This window comes from Macrobrachium rosenbergii, chromosome 5 (genome assembly GCF_040412425.1).
Source record: "Macrobrachium rosenbergii isolate ZJJX-2024 chromosome 5, ASM4041242v1, whole genome shotgun sequence".
In the NCBI taxonomy this organism is placed as follows: Eukaryota; Metazoa; Arthropoda; class Malacostraca; order Decapoda; family Palaemonidae; genus Macrobrachium; species Macrobrachium rosenbergii.
Window position 1 is genome coordinate 11,838,418 of NC_089745.1, and position 19,792 is coordinate 11,858,209.

The 19,792-nt window shown below is 34.9% G+C and overlaps 1 protein-coding gene across 2 annotated transcripts in view; it reads right to left on the minus strand.

Moving 5' to 3' along the window:
• Positions 1-19,792, minus strand: part of LOC136838515 (uncharacterized) — a 113,835-nt gene that overhangs the window by 26,595 nt on the left and 67,448 nt on the right. For both annotated transcript variants that reach the window (XM_067103601.1, XM_067103602.1), the window contains exon 2: positions 3,092-3,870. In XM_067103601.1, coding sequence (XP_066959702.1) covers positions 3,092-3,218 — 127 coding nt within the window. In that variant the 5' untranslated portion in view covers positions 3,219-3,870. The remainder of the gene's footprint in view (positions 1-3,091; positions 3,871-19,792) is intronic.

Genomic DNA, 19,792 nt, shown 5'->3' on the forward strand with positions numbered 1-19,792 from the left:
ACTGGGGTAAGGACGAGGGCTCCTTAAGAACGTCAAGAAAAGTAGATTAATGAATAGGAATTAATTCATAAAATAATTAGCCCTCTTTCAGCATTCTCCCATATTACGTGCATTTAATTTTTGGAAAGATACTACCTTGAGATTTATAAAAAAAATTCGATAACATTTTAATCTGTAATACCGGGTGTTTCGAAATTAGAGCGCCCCTCCCCTCCACAGAACAAATGGAAAGTTATGAAGTTTTCTGATATAGCCTATCTCCAAGTACATTATTTTAAGTTTCTATTAAGCTATTTTTCATTTTACATTTCTTGTATTTTCAGACTGATTGACAGAGCTAGATACAGCCATGGCTAACGACTCGGGAGGAAATCAGATGGATTGACCGAATCGGGCTATAACCTTCAGAGAGGCCAGGATGCTGGCGCATCTTCATATCACGTTCCTGGATAGCTAAATACATTAAAAGAGATGAGTCCTTTGTTAAAAAGAAACTGGAACAAAAATCCATATGACCGTCATCTTAAAAAGAGTGAGAATCTTGGAAGGCCTGAAGACCTTTCTCAGGAGTCAAAGACATCATAGCTGAGGCAGTGGGTAGACCAAAGAAAGTCTTTACGTAAATTGGCGCTTGAACTAGAAACAAAAAGGGGAAAGAAGAGAAGTTATAGTGCTATATATCATAAGTTGAAAAAATCTGGTATCAAGCCATTTCATGTTATCAACAAGCCCAACATCACTCAGCAACAGAGAGAAGACCATGCATGGTTTTGTGGTTCATTTCTTAAAGATTGGGATGAAGCTGACTTTCTCCATGTTGCCGCATCAGATGAATTCTTCATTTACACAGTCAGGAAGCCAAATCATAAAAATGACATCATTTGGGCTGCAAAGTTGGATGATATTACCAAGTTGTGAAATTTCCTGAATGTTTGGGAGTTTTTCTCTGTTTCACAGCCAAAAGGTTAATGTGGATCATCAAAGAAAAAGGACAGTCATGGAATGGCGAACACTTCAGAGAAACTGTGCTTACTGGAGGAGTATTTCCTTTCCTCAAGGATCCTGAAAATGTGTTATCTGTTGAAGAAGTCACATTTTTGCAAGGCTCTTCAGACACAGGAGCTGTTTCGAAAATGGTATCGATTTCTTCTCGTCAAGTGAATTTCCAGGTAGCTCCCCTGACCTTAATGTGTGTGAAAACATTGGTAGTATCTTAAAGGATCGTGTTGAAGTGCGCACAGTGAACTATGATGGTATACCGAGCCTCGACGACCTGCAAAGAGGTGACCGAAGTGCTCAAGGAAATGGAGTTTTTGAGTCTCAGCTTTTTTGCGATTTGCTGAAATCATACCCCTCAAGAATGCAGGCTGTGGTACAGGCAGATGGAGGCCACACAAAGTATTAAATACTAAGAGAGAAACTTAAATAAATACCTGTTCTGAATTACTTTTGTTTTTGCCCATATCAGTTTTAGTTTATGCTGTAGAGTGGGCGGGCCTCCAATTTCGAAACACCTGCATATCTTATCAGCATCCTGACTGATAGCATCAGCATTGTGTTATACCAGTATTCTACATATTGCTGACGGTTAATTCTGGTAAATTTATTTGTCATTTTCAAAGGGTAACCGAGGGCATTCTTTGAAGGGCCCAGTATACTGTACTGGAGTCATGGCTTTAAAACATAGTGACAATAATAGGTAAATAGTCTTCACCCATGTACATTATAGCATTAGGAAAATTGTGAAAAAGAGTATTTTGTTCTCGAGTACAGTGCTCATACAGGATGTGATAATTTTTCTGTAATGAAACCTGAGCATAATTTTTCTGTAATGAAACCGAAGCACATGTTAGAATTTGAACGGGGGATTGACTGATTTATTGTATTAGTGGGTTTAAGACACGAGTGTGTTACATCTCCATGTCTGTAGAATATCTTCGTGGATGGAGTGATGAAAGAAGTCGGAGGTAGGACTTGGGATGTTGTAAAGTTGGGTGATAAGAAAATGAGTCAGAAGTGGAGCGTTGGATATCTGATAATTGCAGGTGATAGTCTTCACTGGGGTCGATGAGGTGAAGTTGAATACACCATTGAAAGGCTGGAAATATTCGCTGAGAGAGAAAGTTGAAATGCGGAAAAGAGTAAGGCTGTAAGGGAAATGAAAAACTGGGAGATAAATGTGAATATCAGAGGAATGGAAGGAATTTGGGATTAAATGTGCGGATTATGTTGAAGTGAGAGAATTGGTGAGCCAAAATAGGTAGAGCAGTGAAGGCAGTAGGTTTTGTGTAATAGACTTAGAAAAGAATTGCTGTGCCTGTGGAAGCCGAGATTAGAATGAATGAAATTTTGTTGAGGCACCTCTCGAAGTGAAATGTGAATGTGGAATGCAAATAAAAGATAGAAGGTTAAAGGTGAGATGGATTGTCTGCGTAGTATAGCATAAGAATGGCGGAAAGGTTGAGAAATATGTACATATATTGAATAAGTGGATAAAATGATTGTGTAGGTGAGATGAGTCATCGGTTTGTTTTGATATGGTTTAGTCATGAGGAAGAAATGGAGAATGATCGGGTGGTAAAGTGTGTAAATTTGAAGTACTTGGATAAAGGAGGAAAGGGAGAACTATTGGGCCCTGCAGTCTTGCTAAGCCTTGATGAAAGTGAATGAAGCAGCTGATGTGGAAGTTTTTTACAGAGGCAGTTCATTCTGTATTATGTGATTAAAGCTGAATTTGACCGTGAACATTATCTTCTTCATTCTTAAATTTTAGAGTATATATATTTATATATTATATATATATATATATTATATATTATATATATATATATATATATATATATATATATATATATATATATATATATGTGTGTGTGTGTGTGTGTGTTGTCTGTGTGTGTGTGTATGTATGTGTGTGTATTAACCTGAATCCTTTTTGAACTTGTGTTCTTTGCTTCCTATTAAAATGCAAGAAGCAATTCTCATTACCAGTGAAAAGTGCTAAAACTTATCCTTTCAGCCTGCATCATAGACCAAGCATAGTAAAGAATATTTGTTTTTAAGTGCAGATTTATAGTTGTTGACTTCTTACCATTGAAAGGATGTGACGTCTCGAAGAAACTGATGAAGATGGCGTAGGATGTCACAAGAACCAGGGCCAAGAAGAGGAGAAGGCAAGTTCGATGTCTCTGCAAAGGTCCCATGGCTGGATATCTCATGTTCTGGGGAATCCTCGCTGGAGCAGTGGACGTTTAAAGAGGCTGAGACCCAGCTGGTCACGTGATGGGATTAGCAGCACTTTGCGTTTTCAAGAACTGGAGGGAAATGCTGAAAGACCATTGTGAAGAGCAAAGGTCACCAGGTGACGTCATCGATTGTGTGTGTTAGGGGGAGGGGTGGGAGAGTTAGTGACGGGCGGTTTATTCTTTACTTTAATAGGTAAGAGTCGTTTAGCGGCCGCTTTAATGTATACTGCGGTTGCAAAATGCGAAGTGGGAAACGTTGGGTGAGGAATCAGGAACTGGGTGGGGGAATTCACAATGAATTCATGCAAATGAGAGAAGAGAGGATCATTGACGGAAGGTGGGACTCTAAGGGGTTGTTGATGGCACTTGCTGTGATGAAGGTTAAAGGCGTGATTCCTGGCTGCTTTGACGCACCAGTTGTAGCAACTTTACATCATTGTGTTAAGGCCCTTCATTGTAACTGTGGCTGAATTATCACAGCTTTTGGCAGTTAATCAATAATAGGAACTTCATCTTTGACGAGGGACTTCCCCAAGAAGGCATCGACGGCCAGGATCGACTTGTAATTGTTCTTGAATGTTTAGAGTCCGTAGGTTGACCTCTCCGCTTTGGTCCTGCAGGATACCTGGAAAACAAAAGAATAGGGAGGTTAGAAATAAGGTATATGCAAGAACTAACGGTTGGGAGTATATCTGAGAAAATAGAAGAGATAGGGAAATAGCTAGTATATACTTCTCTGTCGGATATAAAGCTTTCTTTGGAAAGCATATCGTAAAAGTGTGAGGAAATAGACAAAAGGATACTGCACTACTTCAGTCCTAATCATTGGACAATGTGAAAATTAGGGACATGACGAGAGGACTCATATAGAGTGTACAGGTGGGGAATAAAGACTTTAGTATTATTAGAAATGGCGATTAACTCGTGCTTCAAGTTCCCATTTTGCGTTATTCATCGTTGGCTGTCACCTGGGTCTAGTCTGGTGGACGGATCCTTCGAAACATTGCTTTCATCAGTGATCTGGGGTGAAGGAATGTCAGCCTAAATGTGATTTTCCTTTGTCAATTTTTATTTTATGGACCCTTGAATTTCATACAGCTGGTAGTTAATCGAAGGACACACACACACACACACACACTCTATATATATATATATATATATATATATATATATCTCTGTCTCTCATATACATATATATATATATTTACGTTTTCAAGATATTTTACTGGTACATTTGCTCACAGTATAGGCAAAAGCATTAACGTACCCTAGCGTTGTTGAAAAGTGATAAACCCCTCTTGAGTTGAGAGAAAAATATTGACAAAGTACAGAATCTTTTGTCAATTGACAGCCGAGACGGTCAGATTCAAGAGAATGAATATCCAGTTTTTAATATTCAGTGACAAGGGTTATCATTTGTAGACACATTTCAGACACAACGGCTATATTTGTCCGCAGTAACAATGGTCTAAGTTTTATTTGTTTTTGACGATAACTTTCCGAGAAAGTTTGCCTTACTTGGAGCTGGTACCTTACAGTTACATTCAGAGCCATCTTGATAGCTTGATAGTGATGACTCCTATGAATAAGCTATGGACTTGCCGCATCCTTTGTTTTATAGGATATACTATATATATATATATATATATATATATATATATATATATATATATATATATATATATAAACGGTCAATGAAGAATTAGAGGAATTTATTTTCTGGTGATAGAAATTCATTTCTCGTTGTAATGTGTTTTGATTCCACAGTAAGCTGTAGGTCCCGCTGCTAGGTAATGGTGGTTCTTAGCCACGTAAAAATAAAATCTAATCTCTTCAGGGCCAGCCTTAGGAGAGCTGTTAATCAGCTCAATGGTCTGGTTAAAATAAGGCATACTTAACTTAATGGGACATTTTTATATTTTCCCGTTGCAACGCTCGTAAATGTACCTGTTATTTGACAATATTTTCACGTCGCACTTGTAGACAAAGCTCTCAATAAATCTTGTTTTCTCCCGTCCCCAAGTAATCTCGTTTTATCGTTTCAAATGATTGGTTGGAATAGTTTTGACTGATAAGGGGCTGGCTTTGCTTACTAAACCTTTTAGTAGCACACTTGAATGAAGAATAGTAAACTGGACTTGATAAATAAAAACTGCAAATGTCCCACGAGGAATATTCACTGTTTTCATTCATACAGAAACATGAGTTTGTGGCTTTGGTATTTACAGTATATGCAAGGGCCAATGTTGCCCTTTTACCTAAAGAAGAACAACCAAAGAATGAAGTCTTCAGTCGGAAGAATTCCCTTTGAAAAGTTCCAATGGGAGTTTCGGTTTTTGAGTCATCAGTAGCTCTCCTTTCCATTATTCCCCATAGAAAACTCTGTAACTTGAGGTGCCCAGAAAAGTGGTTCGATAAGATTAGAAAGGGATTCAGTGAATTTCTTTTCAGGAAATGCTATTCATGAATTAAGTAAGATAGGTGAGGGGAGGGGGTGACCTAATGGATACACCGAACTTTGGATCATATACTTTCCAATTAAACATAGAAAAAGTTGTTGTGTCTACACATGCAGTGAACTTGTGGTAGAAAATCTGGAACAAAGTGAATCTAACCCCATTCTTCCTAGTTAATGAGTGTTTTAGAGTGCTGTTGATATATTTGTAGACAACCTTTTGTATTCGTTAGATACTTAAACGACATTTTCATGAGAACTATAATGGTTCTTCTTTTCTAGACGTCTAGGTCATGCCTGATAAATTTACCCACACATTACCTATCCAAGTGTATAAGAAAGCAACAAACACGGAAGGCTATATTCGCTGTTAATGCCTTCTACCAAAAACGAAAAAGTCAAACTCTCGTACAGTCTGTTTTTCTGAGCTCTCAGGATATGCGATCTGCAATACCTGGATCGGGAAAATGAACTTATATAACACACCTTTCAGAGGCTAGCTACCCCAGTATCTTTTGAAGCATTTTTTAGAGGAAAACGTATGGCAAGTTCTAGCTCCAAAAAGGGCACCAGCAAGAAATTCAGGCCCAAAAAGTTACTGCGTGCAATAGTTAATCCATAAGCTTTCGCTTGGATAAGAGGATGTTATCAGGAGTACGATAGTTACTGACAAGGAGTGACTAAATTGTAATGAAGCAGAGGAATGTTACATGGACAATAATCAGTTCTACGTAACTGGTAGAGGATTAGGTGTGAGATTAGAACGAAGAATACGTGCGTGCTAGGTATACAGCATAGCTACCTAACTAAACATAGTTGAGGTTGAGACCATGGAATAGGTTTCAGGCATGCAGTACTGTTGTATAATAGGGACAACAGAAGCACACCAGGGTGGGGGAGGGTGCTTTGATATCCCTTTGCAATACCTTCATTAACAGCAACAGCTGAACAAAAGAAGGAAAATACCCGGGGATGAAATTGAAGAATTATTATAACATTGCCGGCGCTCTGCCTGCTGATGCCTATCCTTTGAAAACACCAAAGCCTCAAATTCCTCTACTTGTTACGTCGGTGAGGCAGAGAGTTATTTGCCAAATAATGCCAGTGTTTGTGCGTTTGTGTGTGTACGCGTGTCTGCGTATGTACGGCATGTACAATATTTATGTATGTTGCTTGTGTATTTATAAGAGAACTGTTATCTTTTGTATCCGCACGTATGTATGCATCCCAGTGTTGTGTATGTATGCAAACACAAGTCCAGGCATTTGAATTTGTATGTGTGCACTTGTGTATATGTGTGTTTTAATGTGTTTATCCTTCATATTTAGGCTAGTCACTCTAAATTTCCATTTTGTTTTTGTTTATAGTTCCATAACTCAGTGATCTCCTTGTTGACACTGAACGTTTGAACGTCATTGACAAAGCTTACATTGCCCACAACATTCGGCTTTAGTTTGAAAACACCCACACTGACGGAGGGTGAATGTTTACTGTGTTTATAATCCATTTCATCTGTTATTCAAATATCATGTGGATCATTTCTGCTTTATATATATATATATATATATATATATATATATATATATATATATATATATATATAATATATATATATATATATATATATATATATATATATATATTATATATATGTGTGTACATATATATATAAATATATATATATTATACATATACACCTATATATCTGTGTGTGGGTGTGGATGTATGTGTGTGAGTGTGTATGTATAAAACGCAGAAATGTAATTGCATCGAGCCCCGAGTGATATTCGAGGAGTGCCCCTAGATGGTCCAATTTTCTTCTCCTAATTGACATCTGAAGAGATGAAAGCGAAGCATCGAGGCCGCATTCTCTCACTCGGGACATATCAGTGTCTTCTGATTAAACGTTCACGTAAAATCTTTATTTGTACTTTGACTGATTACATGGCTAAAGTTTGAAAGTATTCCAACTCTAACTGCGACTAATCGTTTTCAGAATTTTTTCGTGTAGGCTTTTGATTGTAAGGAACTGATATGTAAACTTTTCTGGCTGCTTTTCATATTACTTTCAGTATTATTGTTATTTGGCAAGGGATCCTATCTTAGTGCAGTTATGTTGATTAAAGTAACGGACTTAGGTGCATTCAGTTTTAATCGTGAGAAGTTAATTAAAGGAATATTTTAAGTGTAATGTTGTTTCTTCCTATCTTCAGCATACATAAGACGGTTGTTATTTATTTATTTTTTTCGAGTAGCTGGCTTTGTGCTCAGGGCTACTTATTTCCAGTACAAATAAAGGTATGGCAGTGATTCCATGGTGACATACGGGCTGCAGAGTAGTGCGGAGGTTTGGGGCTATATTAGTTATCAGATCCTTGTTAATGTTTAGTCTGCCCATTATACGATTACATTGACTTCCATAAAGGCGAGTGGGATCAGCAGTCCTTCATACATAACCAACTTGGCTTCCATGTTACTCCAAGTCTACTCCTAGTCATTTGCAGGCATCCTTTTCGCCCTTCTTTGTTTCACCTGTTCCATGACTCGCCTCCTCTCTAATTGATTAGACTGAAAACTAATTTGTTAAGAAATTATCCAAACAGAGCTCGTATCTAATCTGTATTTATCTGAGAACAAAAACTACACAGCTTTGAACAGTCCCAAGAGAGCAGTATGACAGTTCTACGATGTGGTTTAAAGAGCTCAGGGATTTTCGTACCTACACAATAATGAGGGATACTGGTCATACCATAAATGGGAGTGAGCCCGAGCAGCTTTTCAAAAGCAACTCCCCTTACAAAAGGAAGACTCTGGAATCCGCCATTATCAGTCAGACTGAAAGTATGAATCTGTCGGGACACTTGAAATCGGATTTCACGGACGATTTGATCTTGATACGCATTCTTGCGCAAGTGTTCCAGTGGATACCCATCAAAGTCGACTCAGGTGGTAGCGAGCGAGGACTGAAATCAAACGACGGATTGACCCCTTTCATCACAGGACAGCCACCAGTTCCAGTCTGTCCAGTGTCATTGTTCCACACCTGCATGTTCCTTATACATACTGTAATGCTTGTCACTCACTAATACACATTCTCACTGGTGAAGGATTTAAATGATTCCAATTGAAATATATGCTATTGTCTATATAATAGTTTTCATATGAAATTTAAAAAATTGTATATATATAGACATACATTATAAATAGATTTATATATACACATACACACATATATACACATATGATATATATAAATCTATTTATAATGTATGTACATATATATATATATATATATATATATATATATATATATATATATATATATACTGTATATATATATATATAAAGTTTTAAATTTCACATGAAAACTATTATACAGACATACCATATATTTGATTGATACATCAATCTTCATCATCTAGTGAATGTGAAAAAAGACTGTCATTTAGACTTACGAGTAATCACTTGTTATTATTTTCAACACGCGTAATTAATGACATTATATATATATATATATATATATATATATATATATATATATATATATATATATATATCTCTATATATAATTTACACTGATAATCTGTGTGTTTGAGTGCCTTTCACGAGAGAGAGGGAAGGAGAACATTTACTATAAAATAAACTATGTAGGCGTGTACCCCGAAAACGAGAAAGATATTAAAATGGTATTCCACAGTAAAGAGGCAATTATTCCTTCTTCACTCCCCCGGTGTATGATTACGGGATTAACCACTAACACTTGAGAATTTAGTCTATTCCTGGACCATCGCCATTAAACTAATTTGCCACAAAGGCACAGGCTTGCTGGAACAATGCAGATTTTCCCCCGACTAAGATATCGACTAGTTGGGCAGTCAAGGGATAGGTTCATTGCAATTAATTGCGGGCAGAGCTAGGACGAAGAAGGCAGTAACGGTAATGGTTAGAAAATCAGTAGTAAAGGAAGACTGAACTGGATGTTGTTTAATGTTTACATACAGTATATATATATATATATATATATATACACATATATGTATATATATATATATATATATATATATATATTTATATATATATATATATATATATATATATATATATATATATATATATAGATATTATATATAAGAATATATATATACTGTATGTATATGTATACCTTTATAAAGTGCACGTACACACACTAGATTTTATATGTATATATATAATATACACACACACATACACACATACACATATCTATATATATATATATATATATATATATGTTATATATATAAAATGCACATACACACATAAACGCAAATGATTAATAAACTTCCTCCTGATCATCAGTGAATGTGTACAGATGGCATCGTAAAGCAAGTGTATTTACATCCTCAGATTGTGTGTTGTCCGTTTGTTGTGCACGTCTTGGAAGCGTCAACACCTGTATCCAAGTCTGCGGGCGAAAAAAAGAACACTGTTTCTAAAACCACTTCTTCTTAAGTCTTCGAGGTGAATGCATTCAATGTCCTCTGACACGCCCACCAGACTCGGCACAGGTGGGATAGTTACGAGACCAAAAAGGAGAACGGATTGGTACTTCTATTACAAGGAACAACCACCCCTCTCCAGGATAGACGCTTTTCAAATGTCCACATTCACCAGTGAGAGAGAGAGCAGAGGGAGAGAGAGAGAGAATAATTTGAATTGAATTGCATAGGGGATTTATATATATTACAGGAACATAGAGAGAGATATTATTGGAGAGAGTTAATAGATTTATATATGATACAGGTTATATATGCAGAAGTATATTATATATATATATATATATATATATATATATATATATATATATATAGAGAGAGAGTATATATATATATGAGACATATTATGTATATATTTATATATAGATATATTATAGGAATATAGGAAGGAAGAAGGAGATATGAGGAGAGAGGTTAGGATATAATATAGAGGAGGGATATATATAGAGGAAGGTTTGAAATATAGAGATATATATATATAGGAGATATAAATATATATATGCAGATATATATATATATATATATATATAAGATATATTGAGAGAGAGACAGGTTATGAGATATAGAGAGGGAGAGGAAGGGAGAGAGAGAGAGAGAGAGAGAGAGAGAGAGAGAGTTATATATATATATATATATATATATATATATATATATATATATATACTTTATATATATATATATATATATATATATATATATATTTAAATAAAGAAGCAAAGAGAGAATATATAGGGATGTGAAAACTTAAGAGGCAGAGAGAGAGTTAAGAGAGATCAACTCTTCTGAGACTCTTATTATCTGAGTGTTTATTAAGAGTAATTATACGAGAGACGAGAGAGATCTGAGAGGCATTAGTAACCGTACCTGTTGCATGACGCTGCAGTTGTGAAATCAGTTGCTGGGGAGGTCGGTAAAAGTTAAGAGATGACTGAAGATCGTCTATAGAGACCAGTTTTTTGCGAAGTAGTATTAGGAGATCAGAGGAGTGAATAGAGATGGAACAAGTCAGGAGAGATTAAATAGACAAAGAGCTTCAACAGAATGAAATATCTGCAGAGGAGTGGAAAAAAATAAATAAATCGGCAACATTAACAAACATAGTATTATGTAATTACATATCTTGCTCCGATAAAGTACGAACATACAGTGACCTTCCTCGTCGCCGGATGTTTTTGCTTCCCCCGAAATTACTCAAGAGAGATTTGGAGAGAGAGCAAACAAGGTAATGAGACAGGTTATGAGATTTAGTGGAATTTCATTAGAGTTTTTCTATTCAAATTTCTCTTGTTATAAAATGTTTTTATAGGTTCAATAAACTTTTGAGGGGAGGGAAGTCTGATTTAAGAGGCATTTTTGAGAGATCATAATAGAGAGAGAGTACAGTACGTAAGATTACAGGTTAGATTCAGTTCTCCTCATTACTAGATCATGCTGTGAAGGAGAGAGAGAGAGAGAGAGAGAGAGAGAGAGAGAGAGAGAGAGAGAGATAATTTTAGCTTTTGAAATGACAGGTCCCTACATAGCTTTGACTGAATGTGGTAACTATACAGGCATTACTATAACGTTGCTTGTATTAAAATATTTAGTGTGCTTTCAGGCTGGAGAGAGAAACTGATAGAGGTGAACAAGTTGACTTTATAAAAGGAAGGGTTGAATAATTATTGTTATTAGCATTATTAACAAATTATCCAAATATTATTATTATAAATCAGTATTGTTCCTTTAGCATAGACCGGTAATTAGCATGAGTTTCGTCTATTGCAGGGTAGCGTAATGTCTGCCTAAGAAACTCCACGATGATGAGAATTTTCTTATTATTATTATTTTTGGGAGATTGAATGGTTAATCTTTATAACAAAACAGGGCTAACAAGAATAAATTTAAGTGAAAAATTTGCAACATGATTTTCCCTCTAGTCTAGCCATCAAATTGCCAAATTAAGATGCTTCACTGTTTAAATGAATTGTATAATTCAATTCATAACATGCTGGGAATCGATTTTTCTTTAATGAGGGATGTTTATCTATTTTACCCACTGCTTGGATATAAATTCTATATATAAATATCAGAAGGGAATGTCAAAAATTAAAATGCATATGAAAGAAAGGTATTAGTGTCAGTTTCATATATATATATATATATATATATATATAAATATAATTATATATATATATATATATATATATATATATAGATAGATTTATTCTATTTGTATATCATGTATATGGCCCTGAGCTGCAATAAGGATAATGATATAAATGATATATATATATATATTTATATGAAATTTTTTAAAACACCATCATTTATATACAATCATGAAGCTACAAATGTTTTATTATTAAATTTTCTACGCTACCTCGGGACATATTCCAGATGGGGAATTATCACCGACGGGGATTTATATGATAAATGGACTGAAGAAACTCAAGTCTCGAAAACACGACACAGATACTTATCCAGCGACTCCAGTCGACGTTCTAGGCCAACTGAGCGCAAGAATGATCACTTAAATTCGAGCACTTACAAATTTCCCTTCACATAATTCCCCACGAGAAAATTCGCAGATATACACATAATATATTGCATATATACTTGTAGTTTATGATATATATATATATATATATATATATATATATATATATATATATATATATATATATATATATATATATATATATATATATATATAGACATTAAACGGAGGCGGAGGGAATATGCTTGATTAGTCATTTGATTGCATGTTTATTCAATGGGGTTATCATTCCTTCATGATTACGTATCATCGGGGATATTAAAAACAAAAGCGTGACAATAAATATTAAGAAACATTTGTACCTTCATGATTGTAAAAATCACGGTCGTGATAAAAAGGAAACTTTTATATATAGGGACATATATATATATATATATAGATATATATATATATATAATCATAACGTCTGTTTAAAGACAATTTTGTTTGTAAATTTATTTGTAATTGTATACAAAAAATGCATTGTATGTTTGTGTAGTTTAAAATTTGCATGTAAATACTCCACAGAAAACAAATAAATAAATGAATAAAAGTGACTAATATAGACCATAGCCTGTATATATATATATATAGAAAAATGAAGTCTTCAGGAGAACAAAACAACAAAGCATTATCATTATGACAAGGTACAAGGAACAGCTGAAGTCTGAGTGTTCAACTTCGGAACAAGCTGTTTTATCATAAGAGACTCGAGTATTGGTAGTTCCAATTGGCTAGAAGTTCGTCCAGTTATGTAGAACAAATCTTTGTTTTCAATGGGGGTTTTAAAATTTCTGCATGACTTCTTGATGTTGAGTGTTGGGGTTGGAGATTTTACCCCAATGCGAAAACTTATTTATGTGAGTCTATATATTGCCTTTTAGAAGTCTCCAGTGGATCCTTACATAAATCCCTGAGTTACACTTGGGCAAAATGCTTTATACACACTTCGGAGGACATCATAGCACAAAGCTGATCCTTAAATTTAAAAAATAGAGCCAATCGTTAGGGGTTGATAGGAATAAGTTTAACATCTATGGCACCAAAATGTTTTTGAATTGTACTAGTAAATTTTGTTCTAAAATGGACATCATGACAGTATGGAAATTTGGCATAAAAGTGTAGTTTAGGTACTGTAAGAGTATATCGCTCGGTGAAAACTTCTTGTTAAGTATTTTATTGAGGCTATTAAAAACTATCTTAGACGGAAAGCAATTGTGTTTAAAATATTCTAAAAGAAGGTTCACTTCATGTGGAGCTTTCCAACTAGAGAGTGAGAAAGGGCCCTGTGAAAGAGAGTTACACCATGGAATTAATCACCAAAATTATAAAACAATAACTGTAAAGAAGTGGCGCACCTAATCCTGTAAAAGTCTTTTCTAAAAATCGTGGTAGTAAAATTATTATTATCTGGTATTGGAACGTCAGGAAACGGCGATCCAGTTGTCCTCTTCCTTTTCAAGAGTAAACTTGAGATTAAGTTGTGGGAGTTATGAAATTCCAAAAAGGCGTGTCAAGTCACTACTCTCTCTCTTCTGAAGGGCAAGGTGTCAATCCTTGTACCGTATTACATAAAGAGATGTTGGTAACTGGGAGGGCATTCATCCTTTATTTTTCCTCCAGGAGCGTGAATGTGTAGAACATGTGAGTCCGAGCGGCGAGCCATAGCCATACCACATCAACCTGCTTGCCATAATTTATTATTAAAAATAGTCCTGTTTCCAGCAACAGGTTTTAAAAGACAAAGGCAGTAAAATTATTAAAAACAGAATCAGGCTGAGTAAAGTTTGAAATAATTTCAATCGTCTCTATTCACAGGTACATTGTAAGTGACTGACATCAGCTGGTCATATAGATCAGAGTCTGAGCTAGGATGTATCTTTGAACTGACAAGAATTATTAATGAATTGTAATTATTCCTGGTTAAAGGCTCAAGGAGAGGAACAAGATACTTAGCAAGTTTGTAGCTTGGAGTGTTAAAGACGTAAGTATAGGGCGTAAAGGAACGCTGGGTTTGTGTATCTTGGGTAATCCATATAAAACACCATAAGAAGACCCGTGGGAAAATAATTGCTGATACGTTTCTTCGTTGATAATATTTTCATTTTTATGTTCCTCAAAATCTATTGATTCTATCCTCAATTTAAATATGTTGGGTAATCAGGGATACCAATCTCAAATAAATTTTGAATGATCGCTAAGAATAACATTCATCTTATCAATATACTTGTTTGTCGAGAATCACTGTACCCTTACCTTTTTCAGGTCTAGTGATAACAAGGTCACCTGAAAGTTCCTTCAAAATGTCGTAGTCTGTCCTCTTAAAAACGGGCCCATTGCGTACGAGGCTTCCTGAAGGTGCTCTGAGATAGTCTGAATAATTCTTTTTGAGTTCGCTGAGATTGGTCTCAAAGGGCAAGGATTTAAGCTGGTGGAAGATAGCTTCAAGGTAAGAAAACCTGCTATAACTCGGTCTATAGTTAGAAGGCCAGAAATCCAAGCTAAGGATAACAAGAATTCCTCCCTTTTAGATGAATGTTATTCTTAGCGATCATTCAAAATTTATTGAGATTGGTATCCCTGATTACTCAACATATTTAAATTCGAGGATAGAATCAATAGATTTTTGAGAAACATAAAAATGAAAATATTATCAACGAAGAAACGTATCAGCAATTATTTTCCACAGGGTCTTCTTTATGGTGTTTTATATGGATTACCTAAGATACACAAACCCAGCGTTCCTTACGCCCCATACTTGCGTCTTTAACACTCAAGCTACAAACTTGCTAAGTATTGACCTCTCCTGAGCCTTTAACCAGGGAATAATTGCACCATTGTAATTCTTGTCAGTTCCAAAGATATGATCCTGGCTCAGGACTCTGATCTCTATATGACCAGTCTGATGTCGAGTCACTTTTACAAATGTACCTGTGAAGATGAGACGTGTTGAAATTATTTTTAAATAAGCTTTTTACTCAGCCTGATTCTGTTTTTAATAATTTTTGCCAGCTCGTCTTTAAAACCTTGTTGAACTAGCGGTGCTGGACACAGCTTTTATTTTTAATAATAAATTATACAAGCAGGTTGATGGTATGGCTATGGGCTCGCCGCTCGGACCTACGTTCTCTAATATCTTTATGTGCTCCCTGGAGGAGCGCATGCTGATGAATGCCCTCAGCTACCATCCTCTCTTTTATGTACGGTATGTTGACGACACCTTTGCCCTCTTGTGGAAGAGAGTATGACTCCGGACGCCTTTTGGAATTTGCTAACTCTCACCTAATCTCAAGTTTACTCTTGAAAGGAAGAGGACAATCGACTGCCGTTTCTTACGACGTTCTGGTCACCAGATATAACAATAATTTTACTACCACGATTTTTAGAAAAAGACTTTACAGGATTAGGTGCCAATTTTTACAGTTATTGTTTTTATAATTTTAAGATTAATTAATCTTTGCAACTCTCTTTCACAGGGCCCTTCCCACCTCTAGTTGAAAGCTTTCCCATGATGAAGATATCTTCTTTTAGAATACTAAACACAATTGCTTTCGTCAAGATAGTTTTCTTAGCCTCAATAAAATACTTAACAAGAAGTTTTTCACTGAGCGATATGCTCTTACAGTACCTAAACTACACTTTTTATGCCAAATTTCCATACTGTCATGATGTCCATTTTAAACAAAATTTACTAGTACAATTCAAAACATTTTGGTGCCATGATGTTAAACTTATTCTATCAACCTAACGATTGGCTCTCCTATTTAAATTTAAGGATCAGCTTTGTGCTATGATGTCACTCCGGAGTGGTGTATAAGTATTCTTGCCCCAAGTGTAACTCGAGGGATTTATGTGGGATCCACTGAGACTTCTAAAAAGTACGCATAGACTCACATTAGGGGATAAGTTTTTCGTACGGGGTAAAAATCTCCAACCCTGAACACTCCAACATCAGAAGTCATGCGAAATCTTTGTAAAACCCCATTGAAAAACAAAGATTTCTACATAATTGACGAACTTCTAGCCAACTGGAACTACCAATACTCGAGTCTCAGATAAACAGCTTGTTCCGAAGTTGAATTGTGACTCGGCTGTTCCTTTGTACCTGTCATAATGATAATGCTTTCGTTGTTTTGTTTCTCCTTTGAAGACTTCATTTTCTGTATTTGTGTCGTACTGACATGGTTGGCCCCATACCCTTAGTCACTTTTTATTCATTTATTTATTTGTTTTCTTAATGTGATTTAAAAATTTTGGTGTTTTAAAACATAAATATTTTAAATATAAATTTTTAAATTTTTTTACTTTTTTTACTTGTCTTTTTTATATTCTATTTGTTTTAATTAATTTCTCTGTATTTTACCTGTTCGGTGTCCTTTGTGTAAAGTTTTAAGTCGATTGTCATTTTTATGTTCTGGCTTTTGCCCTTTGCATAATTTTCTGTAATTTTATTGTCAATGTTTTTGTTTTTAATTCTAGAACCTGATGATGTAATCATGGATTATGAAACGTTGGGAATAAACATGCAATCAAATGACTAATAAAGTGTTATTCCTGTCCGCCTCCGTTTAATGTCTCTGTATTCGCATTCCCGTCCCCTTGCTCATTGGTATATATATATATATATATATATATATATATATATATATATATATATATATATATATATATATACATATATATTTATAAATTTAAAAGTATTTACAAGGAATCATTTGTTTCATATTATGATTGCTATTATCTGTCGAAATCTCAGAAAGTACAGCTCGTTAAGCTATATGCATTTCCGGAGCTAAAAGGCTTGGATTTCATTTTGTCAGCTAAACAAATGCCTCCGGCATTTCCGGACGCTTGGATGAGATCTATTTAAAGAGAAAACCTACCCATGGCATTTCACTTTGATACCCCAGCATATCTTTTAATAAAGTTTAGGCAGTCGGGTATCGGCTAACACACTGCTCCAGAGAATCATATGCACTTCATTCGTTCAATGACCTACAATTATTTAATATTCAATATATATGCATTTTATATATATATATATATATATATATATATATATATATATATATATATATATGTAGTCTGGTGGAGAGTCATCATATATATATATATATATATATACATATATATATATATATGTACATATATATATATCTATATATATATGTATTATATATATATATATATATATATATATATATATATATATATATATATATATATATTATATGTATATATGGAGTGAAAGCTCCGCCAGACTCCATAAGGGATGGACATTTGATGAATCGGAAGATAGATAAAGAGAAACAAAATACGTATAGATAATAAGTTCTCAGCTGAGACACAGGCCGAGACAACAGAGCCGAGACAAGAGAGAGAGAGAGAGAGAGAGAGAGAGAGACTAAAACATCTGCAGGACTTCTACTAAAGGATAATGGTTCCCTGCAACTGAATCAATACACGTTGATGCAACAGGGAGCTAAACTTCAGTGTGGCAGAGTTCAGATCCTGTTGATTATAGCGTTTTATCCAAAAATTATCTACGTCTGACGGAGCTTACCGTCTCTCTCTCTCTCTCTCTCTCTCTCTCTCTCTCTCTCTCTCTCTCTCTCACATACACAGACGCATAAGCATACCAGCTCTTTAATCCAAAAGTACTGATATCTAACTATTAGTATTTTCTCTGTCTGTCTGTCTGTCTTGGACATACACGCATTCTGTATTAATAAATTATTAATATCTGATTAGGTTGTAACTCTCTCTCTCTCTCTCTCTCTCTCTCTCTCTCTCTCTCTCTCTCTCTCTGTGAGACTTTGGTGAAGCAAAACCTGGCTTAGGTAACACTGTAGGGACCGAGACATATGTCATAAGTTCAGAATTAGCTATGTAGATCAGTGAATAATTTTTAATATATTTTTCCTTATTTATGAAAAATTTGTTTTCATATGCAGATAAAATTGTAGAGGAGTAAAGTTTATGAAACTAAAAGGAGAAAATGATACACAGAATAAAGCTTGTTGAATATGCTGTAATTCAAATCTCAGAGACTATTCACAGCGACAATTTTTCACCTCATATTGGTTTTGAATAACACTGTCAAGAATGTTGTAAAATTACAGATATATAGTTGGGCTGCCAAGGGATTTAAACAAACCCCCTCCCTGTGACCGTTTTTGTTCTTCAGCTTTTGAGACTGTGATGGTAGTTCTGCTGTTTTCTATAGGATTATACGAACCATTTTTTATCTCTTGAAAAATGGTGACCATTTGTATTCTGAAGAAGAAGGGAGATGGTTCCTTCAACTGCTAAATCAGTTTCGTTGTTTTCGTTGGTTTTACTTGATTTGTTCATAAATATAGTTTATAGTTTATATATAAGTATACATATGTGTAATATACATAAATTATGTAATTATATATATATATATATATATATATATATATATATATATATATATATATATATAGATAGAGAGAGAGAGAGAGAGAGAACTGTGGAGAGACAGGTGATACAAGGTTGGGGCTTCAGTGAAAGGTTAGATAAAAGAATCTTGAGACGGTTTGGTCAGGTGGAAAGCATGAACGACGATAGATTAATGGAGGAGGAAGGAGGACCTACGGAAATTAGGACGGATGATGCAAAGAGGTATTGGATATGAAGAATGATTTTAATATCAATTAATATCGATTGTTAGTGATGAGTGGGTTTTCTGCAGGGAGCTCTACGTACTACTGATGAGCCTAACATTTAGGTGTATGAAGCGGCTGATGTTATGGAAGTTTTATTGCATAGGAGGTTCATCCACAATTCTACAATTACAGTGCAATTTGGCTGTAATAATTGTGCTTTTGTTTCAGGTACCTCCCGTTGTTAAGTGAAATGTATTGATGGTGAAAAAATAGTGCAGTGTATCCATATATTTATTTTTCTGTTTGTAACCACTGCCAAATATGGGTATTAAAAGTTTAGACTTACTGTTGTCTAGTTCAGGCCAGCCTGTCATCGCCCGTTCTTACACTTTCATCATATTTGCCGGTTT